Source organism: Vigna unguiculata, chromosome 5, assembly GCF_037176805.1.
Source record: "Vigna unguiculata cultivar grain cowpea cultivar isolate G323 ecotype 2 chromosome 5, ASM3717680v1, whole genome shotgun sequence".
Classification (NCBI taxonomy): Eukaryota; Viridiplantae; Streptophyta; class Magnoliopsida; order Fabales; family Fabaceae; genus Vigna; species Vigna unguiculata.
The window spans coordinates 53514337-53526358 of record NC_140796.1 but is presented as its reverse complement, the minus strand read 5'-3'; the positions used below and the strand labels follow the sequence as shown (position 1 = coordinate 53526358).

Genomic DNA, 12022 nt, shown 5'->3' with positions numbered 1-12022 from the left:
GGAATGGTGGGTAAAATCATCAAGTTGAAAATGATCTAGCAACTCATTGGAACATTGGTTAAGTCCCACATAGGAAATAATTGGTTGTTGAGACTGACAAAAGCTAATAAATAATTTGTGAGATGATGTTGCAAAGTATCTTTGCGCTTGGGGCAATGACGCAGCTAGTGAGGTTCTAACCGAGGCGCGTCTATTGCTGGTTGAAAACTATTTCCAAACCCCCTCTTGGGCCTGGGTTTACCCTGGGCCTTCGAGAATTTCTGGAAGGGCTCCCTCAGGGGTAAAGTTCTGTAAATTTTAGTTCAAAGATTTATACATTTCTCGTAATACTTGAGTTATGTTGTGAGATAATACTACATGGATTTTGAAGTTATTGTTTAGTTCAAGAATTTTGTGGGATATACCAATATAGTAGAGTCTTATTTGTAATAATTCTGTTAAATTTCAAATTGAGTAAATGGGAATAAAGTAGTTTTCAGGATGAATTAATAGAAGTTTTATAAGAATAGAAACTGAAAATATATAGCAATTATTTGTGAGAAATTTATAGCATGCTTGTCTGATAATTTTCTTTTTATAAACTTTTTTATATCAAATGTTTCATGACTTTTTGAAAATGGTGTTTAATTGATTTAAAATAATAAAAACTGAAAAAAATGTAACAATTATTTGAGAAAATTTAAAATTACAAAATATTAAAAAATTATGCAAAAAAAAAAACTTATGACATGTTTCTTTGTTTGATAAATTTTCTTTATAAAATATTCAGTAGTATTTTTATAAAAAATGTTTTATCATATCAAAAAGGATGTTTATTATTTTATAACAATAGAAGCTGAAAAGAATTTATCCAAAGTCAATAACAGAGTAGAAATCTAATTAAAATTTGATATTAAATTCATATTAAAACACAAAAATGATATTAAATAATAAAATTGAATTATACATGACCAAGTTAACATGTCTGATAGAAGGTTTGAAGTCCACATCGACTGTGTTAGTGTATGAACAGATATAGGATCGCTATATAATATTGAAATGCTCTTCTTTGATATCTCACGGAGCCATGAGTTAAACACAAAGCGAACTATTCTTTTGCCTTTTACTAAAGAATACCGATTATTTGGTATGTTGAGACCATGAATTGAAGATTTTTGAAGACCTTATAATCATCAGCAGCAGCTACAAGGTGAAGACAGTAGTGTGTTGTAAGCTGAAGCAGGCTGTGGTTGTCCATCCAACCAAACTAACTCTGATTTGTTCAGATTCCTAATAAATCTTTTATATCACTATTAATAATTAAATAAATAACTATTAAAAAATTAAAAATAAGCACTGAGGGGAGGGTGAGACATTAAAACATCTTTTAAGAAGTTTGTCTACTTAGAGGAAACAGCAAGAATAGAGTTAATACAAAATCAATGAAATGATATTTTCAATCTCTTCAGAAAATTTCTAATTTAATTGTGCCACTTCAATTGCATCCTCTTTGGAAAAATTATAAACATTACAGACAGTCTATTAGGACCTCCGTGAAAGAACTGTTGGCCTTTTCTTGTAGTATGATCACAAAACTTGTTTATGCAATGCCACTCGATGTTTATGCATCCTTCATATTTTTGTCTGAGGTGATTGTATTTCAATACTGTCCAACACTTCATTTAATTAGATTGCTCACAAATTTAGTTCAAAAGTTTAATTATTTGCTTTTTTGTCCTCGTTGTAGAGGACATTTCAACTTGAGTTATGGTAAATGTCACAACTAATAAAATCATGCAGTTGCTTTGTTACCATACATTTGAGTCAAATATAGATGTCTGAGATATCAATTATTACTCACCCTCACCCACAACTTGTAGAACTTTTAGTGAAAGCAGTTTTCATGCCAGACGTGAATAACATTGTTCACAACTCTGGCATCTGGTTTACTATGAAAAAATAAAATCACATAAAGAAAGAATTCTGAAAAGAGAAAAAGTTGGTATTAATAAAATACAAACTAAAGAAAAAATTTCAATAAAGACATCATCATAAACACAAGAACAGGTACTAAGATAAGACTAATATTGCATTGCTAAAGCTGAAAGACATGAAACCTAATAAAAATCTTCCAATAAATACTTCATTTAGGAAATATATATAAAAATCTTCCAATAAATACTTCATTTAGGAAATATATATAGTAATCATTGAAAATTCAACTAATATTGCAGAGCCTTTTATCAAGACTCTTCCAAAAATAAACGTATGCCACTTGTAGTGACAAACACACGGTATTCTTTAGTAAAAGGCGAAAGAATAGTTCGCTTTGTGCTTATCACATGGCTCCGTGAATATAAATGTAGCAGTCTCTTCTTATTATAGTATGATCATCACATTGACTTTACAATACCACTCGATGTGGGTTTAATCAGAAATGAGAATTTGGACAATGCACCTATCCTGGTTCAATACAGGAGTCTATGAAGTAAGTGTTTTTAAATACTGTGCGCATGTTTCATTTAACTAAATTGCTCACAAATTTAGTCACTGAGATTTGAGACAGTAGTATTTTCCTATCACTTTTCTGAGTTCTCGCTGAATTTGTTGAATTATTTTTGTGGTATTTAGAATTTCTATTTTTCTATGATGTACTTATAGATAATATTAAAGGTAGAGAACACATATTTTGTACATACAATACAGCCAAAAATCCATACATAGTGGGCAATATTGAGCAATAGATGTCCCTGCTTAACTTCTTGAAGTATTGTTTTGTCAAATTTTACTATAGTGATTCCTGTTTTGAAAAGCAAAAATGTTTTTGAATTAGTAAGTAACGATGACCAAATTTGCATTGTCATTAGAATTTGCTTTGTGAAAGTTTAATGGTACTCTTGACACAATTTAGTTGAATTTTCATGCCCCCTCTATACAAATAACCCCAATGACTCAAATTCTTGCACCATATGAACATTACTTATGATGACAATAGTGCTACCTTGATTCTCAACCAGGTTCTGTTGCACTCTGAAAGCCCACTGTCTCACCTGGAACACCGGTTATAAGACCAATTACAGGGTCATCTTTTTTCTTCAAACTCACTGCATACCAATGTCAAGGCCTGAACAACTTCACCCATAAAAGGACGCTGAGTGACTTCTGATTGCACGCACATTGATGCAATTGCTGCAACCTTTACAATGGTATCAATGGAAACACTATCCTTCATAATGGGGTCTATGATCTTCTGCAAACCCTCCTTACTTGTAAGAAGTGGACGAGCCCAAGCAACAAGGTTTTCTTGTCCTGGTGGCTGCGACAAATCCACAGGCTTTCTTCCACTTAGCAGCTCAAGGAGCACAACTCCATAGCTGTAAACATCACTTTTGACAAGAAGATGTCCTGTCATTGCATATTCAGGAGCTACGTAGCTTCAAAACAAGATGCCAATGAGACAAAATCAGTTTTCATCCGTAACAAATGAAATGAGTTCATTGCAATCATCAACACAAAAGGTGTAGGAAGAGATTGTTACCCAAATGTACCAATAACATGAGTTGAAACGGGCTTGTTTCCCTCGTTCAATGTTGTTCTAGCCAAGCCAAAATCTGAAACTTTGGGTACAAAATCGTATTCCAATAAGATGTTGCTGGATTTGAAGTCTCTGTGTATGACACATGGATTACAATCTTCATGCAGATAGGTTAATCCTCTAGCTGCACCAAGTGCAATCTTCATCCGGGCATTCCAATCTAGTGGTTCGGTTTCTTTGTCCATACCTAGCCACAAGTTAGAGTATTCAAAAATCAGGCTCTTAAGAATTGGCTTTCAAAAGTGTTGATGACTTTCATCATCATTTCAGTGACTTAGCCTACCATGTAAGTGGGATTCCACGCTGCCATTAGGAACAAGCTCATACACTAAGCAGCGAGTGTGTTTCTCTGTGCATATACCAATCAGTTTAACTAAATTCCTATGGTGCAAGCAGCTAAGCATCTCTGACTCTGCAAAGAATTCATGGTCACCATGCTGGTCATCCCTTTTGAGAATCTTCACAGCCACCTCTCTGCCATCATTTAAGTCACCCTTGTAAACAAGACCGAAGCCACCTTCTCCTAGTATGCTTGAAGAATTGAAGTTATTTGTTGCTTTCTCGATTTCGTTCAAAGAAAATATTTTAGCTGATCCTGCATAGATTATTGTTCCAGAACCGAAGGACATTGATCTAGAACCTGGCATGCTCGCATAAGTCAATGACCTAACACTGGCAGTACCTGCTTTGAACATATATTCATAATGAATTCCACTGTTTACTACTTGAACATGGAGACACTCAAGTAAATAGCTAAGATCAAGATTTTTCAAGCACAATATCTGAATAAATCCCAGAATACAAAAGACTATATTAGCATCGTAACCAGAAAAGCTGAAACTAACACTTCAAACTTCATGAAGTAAGTTGTCCATGAAATTAAGTCTTCAAAAATTACCGAAAAGTAAAGGTAGTCCTCACTTGCTTTTAAGTTACCTGATCGCATTGAAGAGGATGAAATTTTGGCATCTGGTATATGTCCAGGTTCAAGAGTGCTGGAACCACACTTCAAGAGAAAAATCCATGCAAGTCCAATGAATAGAAGGAAGGCGGTAAAAGATGAAAGGATGATCATAATAAGCATTCTTCCACCACTCCCTTCTTTTTGCTTCCTTGAGACATCTACTCCTAAAGGTTTTATTATTGTTCCATTGTTGTCGTGACCAGGGTATGGTTCAACATCTATACCGTAAACATTTGAAGGTGGAGACGGTGGAAGACCTGAATATGTTATCAAAAAAGGATAAATGAAATCAAATATACTACATTTATTGACTTCATACAATACAAACACAAAAATGGTCTTAAAAACATTTTGTTAATGTATAACCTGGATAATGAACATAGAGCACTTCATAGGAACCGAAGGTAGAATCATCATTGAGAATCTCTCTCTGCCAGAATTTCTTATATATTAAAAGAGCTGTTGTATCATCAAATTTCACTCCTTGGGGCACCAAGTTTATGAGAACAGTAGTTTTCTCGAGCTGCTGAGTAGTTGCATCGGCACCCACAATGCGTACTTGATTACGGTTCAGCAAAACACTAGCTGCAATTTCTTTGGCCAGCTTTGAAACCGAAGGAAAAAACTTGTATATTGCAACGCTGATGCGAAGTTTAACTTGGAGTGGCCAAACACAACCACAAGGTGATCCAGGAAGTGTATATGTCAAGGGCTCAGAGCATGTCAGTGACATACAATCTAAAAATCAATCACGAATGAGATCAATACACATATATTGCATAACTTGGGTGCGAACATTGAAGAGAAGGAATCAATAATACCTTTGTTAGGCGGTGGAGATGGTAGAACAAAAGCATATGCTGCTGGTGGAGTCCTTGTCTTCTTCATTGATGAACCTAGAGGTGAAATTCTAGGTGAAGTATACGGTACTGATGGTGATGGACAGAGCAAGACACAAACAATGAGGTGCTAACTCTAATTAGCAATCAAGGTAGACAGCACATAAAAAATAGAAGTAAGAGAAATGACCGAAATGAATGTTTATTACCATTCAAGTGGTGTGATAGAACTATTGGTGCTGGTGCTGGTGCATTTACAGGTGAAGAGAATGAATGTTGTGATTTGATGACAGGAGGAGGACCTAGATTTTTCAAGAGAAGTTTGCAGAAGAAATGTAGTTAATTTTGAGGTGTTGAAGGCAATAAATGTTGAAATTGTGCATTAACTTTATTTGTCAGATAATCAAACCTTGATGAGTATGGGGATTGATTGAAAAGGTTGGTCCAGGAGCTTGGTTGCTGAACTTTCTTCTGGAATGGTGATGCTTGTGGCGTGGAATTGGAGAGTCCATAGAACTGTGCATCCATTTTCTTTTGGGGAATGGTTGGGAAGGTGGAAGTGTAGTACCAGCAGGAACTGTAGTAGGTGACTCTGTGGGTGGAAATGCAATGCTTGAAGGGCTTCGGATTCTCGAATGGTGCAAATAGCTTGCTACAGAACACGTTTTTTTACAAAGCGTGAAGATGAGAAAAAGAGAAAAGGGTGAAACTAAGACAAAGCTCATTTAAAAATTTACAATCTCAGAGAGAATCAACATGAAAACAAAACCCATAGTAGCGGATACTATGAACATCCAAATATGCAGTCCAGTTCCTCAAACAAACAAACACCCCATAAATGTGAACCACATTTCATGTTCAACAATAATTTATGAGCTTCTCAAATGGATCATACATGCAACAATATAAAGGAACTCATCAAAACATCTAAATCAAGCTCATACCAGCATATTCATGAAGATGGGGTGTACATGTAACAAAATGTAGCTTAATTAGCAGGAAAATGAGCTGCAATCCCATTCTGAAGATCTTTCACCGACAACCCAAGGAGGGGTGAAATTGAAGTGTATTAGTTTGGAGTTAGCAGCAGCAGCATATACGCTGAAGCTAGCGCAGTAAGAGACAAGGTACTATGAAAAAGACTAAAATATAAGGAAACCGACAGTGGTAACCAAATTAATAGGAAAAAAAATGGCAAGAGAATGGTTGAGGAAGGAGACACGCATGCTTCCTATTTTCATAATTAATGACTGGGAAATGACAGTTTTATTGTTCTTCAGAATAACTGAGCAGTGAAAAAATCATGACAGTACAATCCTAAGCAGAGAATAACTTCTATGTAAGAGGGTTGGTGGGGTTGGAATTGTGTTAGTGTGCTTTGATTTTAAGAGAAGGAAGAGGCAAAGTACTGAATGATATCAACATTCAATTAGGAGACACTCCTTGAATTAACTGCATTAACTGTGTGAATTGCATGTGCATTGTTTGAATAAATTTGATATTGGTTAAACATGTTTTTTATCTTTAAATAATTATTAAAATTATATTTTTATTTTAAATTAAATTATAAATATTTCATTTTATAAAAATTATATAAAATCTCCTCTCCAACAAATACACCAGAATCTGTTGGTGGAAGTGATGAAGAACTTGATTTTTTCATGAATAGGATATCGAGAAAAAAAAAAAACTTTTTAAAGAATCTTAGCTTTCTTATTGGTCGATCTTTGACTCAAGTTAGTCAAGATTCATGTCTTTGAAATACCCAACACTTTTATTGCGACCAGTTATGAGGTTAGATAGGAATTTAATTCACAAATCAAAATTATTTTAAATTTGTATTAAATTTGTAAGCTAAAAGTATTATTCATTTGATTTGATAGTGTTAAAGCTAAGTACATGTACTTGTGATTGCTAATCAAGTTTTCTCGAATTGATGATATTTACAAAATTAATAGATGTTTCCTATCAATAATATAGTTTTAAAAACATATATAAAAAATTATTCATTAACCAATTTAATCGACTATCTGATTGATTTAGACCTCATTAAAATCAAGTTTCCAATTTATTGATCAAAGATGGAAACAAAATTGAACAAAAAATAGTGGTAAAAAATAAGTTAAGGTAATACTCTATAAGATAAATCTTAAGTAATGATTAATTTAGGTAGTTAAAAATATATTTGAGATCAATTTAAAAATCAATTTTTTAATTAAAAAATAATTTTTTATGTAACAAAAAGTTCGGTAATTATAATATTAATAATCAATTCAATTTATAATAAAAACTATTTTAATTTTTAATAATTTTTAATTTATAAATTAATATTTAAATTGATCAAGACTAATTATTTTTAGTTACTAAAACTTATTATTATTTCAGAACTTTTTTATAATAATATTTAAAAACAATATTTCTATTTTCAAAAACATTCTTTATGTAAATAAATAATTGGTTTTAAGGTCCATAAATTGTTACCATGTATGCACCTATGTATTATAACCTTTAATATCTTGTAAAACACGTAATATAAACATTTTATGGTGATTTATAAATTCATCCAACTTGATTTATAAACATTTTATGTATTATAACCTTTAATATATTTGCTTGTGCATCGATGACACATTAATAATAAATGGTATTTCTAGACTTGAAAGTAAAGGTAAAATAATAAACAAGAGAACCATAGTTATTTCATATACTTTGCTCTCCTTAAAACCTTTCCATCTACATAACTTAATAAATAAATAAGTTACCAAAATAGGTATATTTATTTTTGGGGACACTTGTGATTTTGTTTCTTTGATTGAAATTGGTCAAATGTCTAATATAGTTTCTTAATATCATAATTTCATAAAAATAGGTATAAATAAATTACTTTATGAAGTTTAGTCACTATTCAAAATTATTATGAAATTATATTCATTAATCAACTGATTGACTGGTCGAATTTTAAGGATTTCATCTTAGATACAGAATAAATTGTGTTTGAAGGAGAATATTCAGCTTAGTATTATAAATAATTTTGTATATATAGGATCCGTTATTTTATTAATTTCAATTAAGAATTGATATTTGTTTAATTATTATACTAATTGTTTGATTAAGTTGTTAATTTGATAAAGTCTTTAATTAAGATTGGAGACATGTCATTATCATAGAAACTACGATAATGTAAAAGAAGATTTTATAATTTTATTTTAGATTAATGTTATTGATTATAGTATTTAATGTAAATAAGATAATTGATTATAAAATAGAAAAATTGAATCTGATAAAATCATTTGTTTTCTGAGAGGAATATTATGAATATAAATAATATAAATGTAAATTAGTTGAAATGTTCAACGCAAAGAAAGCTGAATTTAGTAAATGCTGTTTCAAGTGCTAAACACTAACCATAACAAATCAAATAATCTGTAAAATATATGAAGAGATATGATGGGTTATATATTCTTTCATATATTTTGGTTATAGATGGGTTATGGTTATAGTCATTGAGGTCAATCACTCCGAACTATCGACTCTGATACCATTGATGAGTTATATTTTTTCACATGTTTTGGTTATATATGGGTTATGGTTATAGTCATTAAGAAATTGTGGTTTCATATGATTATATGATATTAGTCTTACACATATAAAGTATTTGATCATACTTTTATCCCAAAACTTTAAGACATTGTGTTATGGATCTTTATTCTTATATAGTGTTTAACTTTATTTATTCTATTCAATATGAGATTTTAACTCACATTTGGACTATTTCCAACACCATTTTATAATTAGTTTTATCCTATTAGTCTTGGAAAGTCTTTCTTCGGTTGATAGAAAATAATGTAGATAAATAAAATAAATAAATCTTTGGAAACACAATAATTTTCTCTCATTGAAAAACACAAAATTTTAAGGTTGTTTATGGTCATTTTGTTTTACTCGTCAAAAAATTTATACAAGAGATTGGTCTCAGCATTCATAAACATAAAAACTTCATATTATGCAGGAAATTTTTAAAATTTAATAACAAACATCGATATGAATTTCAATTTTTCTTTTAAATTTTAGTCTTGTATTCCTAAAAATAAATTTCTTATTCCATTATAACACAGTTAAACACTGCTTTCTCTTTTTTTTTCCCACTTAACAAAATACAGTAGTTACTTTTGTGAATGAATAACATGTAAGTAAATACATAACTAATAGAAAAAAAAATTAAAAAGAGAAAAAGTTTTTCCATGCTTCAATAATCATTTGACAACTTACTTTAAAAATAATAAAAATATTAAAAAAATAAAATAATTTTTTTGTATTGGTTAAAAGACTTGTGCAAGATATATATATATATATATATATATATATATATATATATATATATATATATATATATATATATATATATATATATATATATATATATATACACTGATTTGGTAGGTGCTTCGAAATGCGTTATAAAATTTAATATCTAACCTTCACTCACCTTCTACCCTCTGTCCTAGCTACCAAAAAATAAAATATTAATAAATGATCACTTGTGTCGGTGAAGTTGCCGTAAGTTTAAATGCTCTGCTTTTACAACACACACAGAAGGTAGTGCGAAATCAGTAGATTAAATCTTAAATACAAACAAATTAATATTCACTTAATACAATATATCACACATAAATCACTAAATTTCAGTAATATAACACGTAAAATATGAACTTAAAAACTAAACTATATATTGTCTGGAGTGAGTAAGATATTCTCATATTCAATACCAATGCATTCAGCATAACACAACAGAGATATACAAATTTACAAATAGTAAATCATACAAGAATATAGTATTATATTTATTTTAGAATCAAATTTCTAACTTTCCCGTACAATTTATTTTTCTAAAGTTTTGTTTAATTTCTGACACATATTCCTCAACAAGCACATCCTAAAAATTTCTTTTAGAAATGTACTTGATGACGTGAGGTATGGGTAGTGACGGACGGAAATAAACCTAAAAACACATAATATTAAGAATCATTATAGAAACTGATCGATACTATTTTGGTGCGGAATCAGACGATCTCAAGAATCCTCTATGTCGAACTTCCTCTTGTTTCTTTCTGGACTTCTCCTGGATCTCCCTATCGTCTGCACTCCGGGGGTGGGGGTACCTGCAGGCACTCCGACGCTCAAGTCAGAAAGTGATTGATATGAGGTGTAATTGATTAGTGAGAAAAGTGTATCTTTACCTGTTCACTAGGCTTTAATTTATACTAATTTCTTAATGGACCTGTTATCATTATTTGTGGGCCGTTCGTATTCGAGGATCAATTCTTTCCCTTTCCGACTGAGGTTACACGCATCGGTTCTTTCCTTATTGGCTGAGATTGTTCTTCTGTGTCTTTGTTAAAGATCAGCTCTTTCCATCTGAGTTTTGTCCGTCTGTACTTTTGTCAAAGATCAACTCTTTCCTTTTTGGGATTTGGCCGTCTGTACTTTTCAAATATCAACTCCTTCCTTTTTTGGGGTTTTGCCGTCTGTACTTCTCAAATATCAACTCCTTCTTTTTTTGGGGTTTGGTCGTCTGTACTTCTCAAATATCAACTCCTTCCTTTTTTGGGATTTTGCCGTCTGTACTTCTCAAATATCAACTCCTTCCTTTTTTGGGGTTTTGCCGTCTGTACTTCTCAAATATCAACTCCTTCCTTTTTTTGGGGTTTTGCCGTCTATACTTCTCAAATATCAACTCCTTCCTTTTTTTGGGGTTTGCCCGTCTGTACTTCGCCAAATATCAACTCCTTCCTTTTTTGGGGTTTTGTTGTCTGTACTTCTCAAATATCAACTCCTTCCTTTTTGGCTGAGATTGTGCGCTGCTCCTCTGTACCTCTGTGCCATAATCACATGTTCCATCTGCCACTTCCTTGGACCGGGATGTACTCGGCCAAAACATCACACTTATTGGGCCCTCTGTGTTATGTTGGAGAAAAGGTGAAAAGCAAGTATCCCAGTGACTGAGCCACAACGAATGTGCCTCATACTTAGGCCGGAATGATCCCGACCATTTCTATCTTATTGAGCCGGGATGTACCCGGCCATACACCAACAGAAACAAAAGCAGAATGTGCAACATATATTCATAAAAATGTGGTCACTTTTCTTTCATAATGTTTCTACCACCACAATGAAAATATGCATTTTCAGTAATAAAAGAAATCTTTAATTTGGGATTCTCCTTTCCATGAATATTCCAGCTGGAGCTAAACAACAACCTTAATATCTAAAACTACATTAAAAACGGGATTAGGTGGCTACTCAAACTTTAATACAACAAAACTAATGTCATTTCTCAGGGACAAATTGTCTCGGACTTTCTAGTGCTCTTCGATTAATTCTTTGTTTCCATTTTTTTGGGATTTTATTTACAAAGGTCTAATCCCTAGTTGCAAGATAACATGTGCAAAAGAATAAATAAAAGGGGATGAATCAATTTACAAATTGTGTGAATGATTATATAAAATACGTGATTTATGATTAGGTATCCATGATTGGTAACTTGAAGATCAGGGAAATCGTGGCCGTGTGATCATTGCATAAAGACGATAACGCAGAGGTGGCACACAGAGAATTAAAGCAATGAAGTCAGTTTCATAATGAACA

The 12022-nt window shown here is 31.9% G+C and overlaps 1 protein-coding gene and 3 non-coding genes across 5 annotated transcripts; 2 read left to right on the top strand and 2 right to left on the bottom strand.

The window, feature by feature from the left end:
* The first annotated feature begins 137 nt into the window (after positions 1–137).
* On the top strand, positions 138–288 carry LOC114186401 (U4 spliceosomal RNA). The gene has a single exon (XR_003605060.1). It is a non-coding gene; the product is annotated as a U4 spliceosomal RNA (small nuclear RNA).
* A 775-nt stretch (positions 289–1063) lies between these two features.
* LOC114186418 (U5 spliceosomal RNA) lies at positions 1064–1179 on the top strand. Its single transcript, XR_003605075.1, has one exon. It is a non-coding gene; the product is annotated as a U5 spliceosomal RNA (small nuclear RNA).
* Positions 1180–2211: 1032 nt separating this feature from the next.
* On the bottom strand, positions 2212–2327 carry LOC114186408 (U5 spliceosomal RNA). Its single transcript, XR_003605066.1, has one exon. It is a non-coding gene; the product is annotated as a U5 spliceosomal RNA (small nuclear RNA).
* A 489-nt stretch (positions 2328–2816) lies between these two features.
* Positions 2817–6546, bottom strand: LOC114184221 (receptor-like serine/threonine-protein kinase ALE2). Of its 2 annotated transcripts, none has more exons than XM_028071501.2 (9): positions 6322–6546; positions 5787–6029; positions 5587–5679; positions 5360–5467; positions 4905–5276; positions 4511–4795; positions 3858–4259; positions 3518–3761; positions 2817–3413 (listed from the first exon to the last, which is right to left on the bottom strand). In XM_028071501.2, the coding sequence occupies exons 1-9, from the start codon at positions 6395–6397 to the stop codon at positions 3062–3064; spliced, it is 2175 nt and encodes a 724-aa protein (XP_027927302.1). In that variant the 5' UTR covers positions 6398–6546; the 3' UTR covers positions 2817–3061. The 2 variants fall into 2 exon arrangements, with proteins under 2 accessions (XP_027927302.1, XP_027927303.1); XM_028071502.2 differs by having other exon boundaries at positions 3858–4256; positions 6322–6543.
* Positions 6547–12022: the final 5476 nt, after the last annotated feature.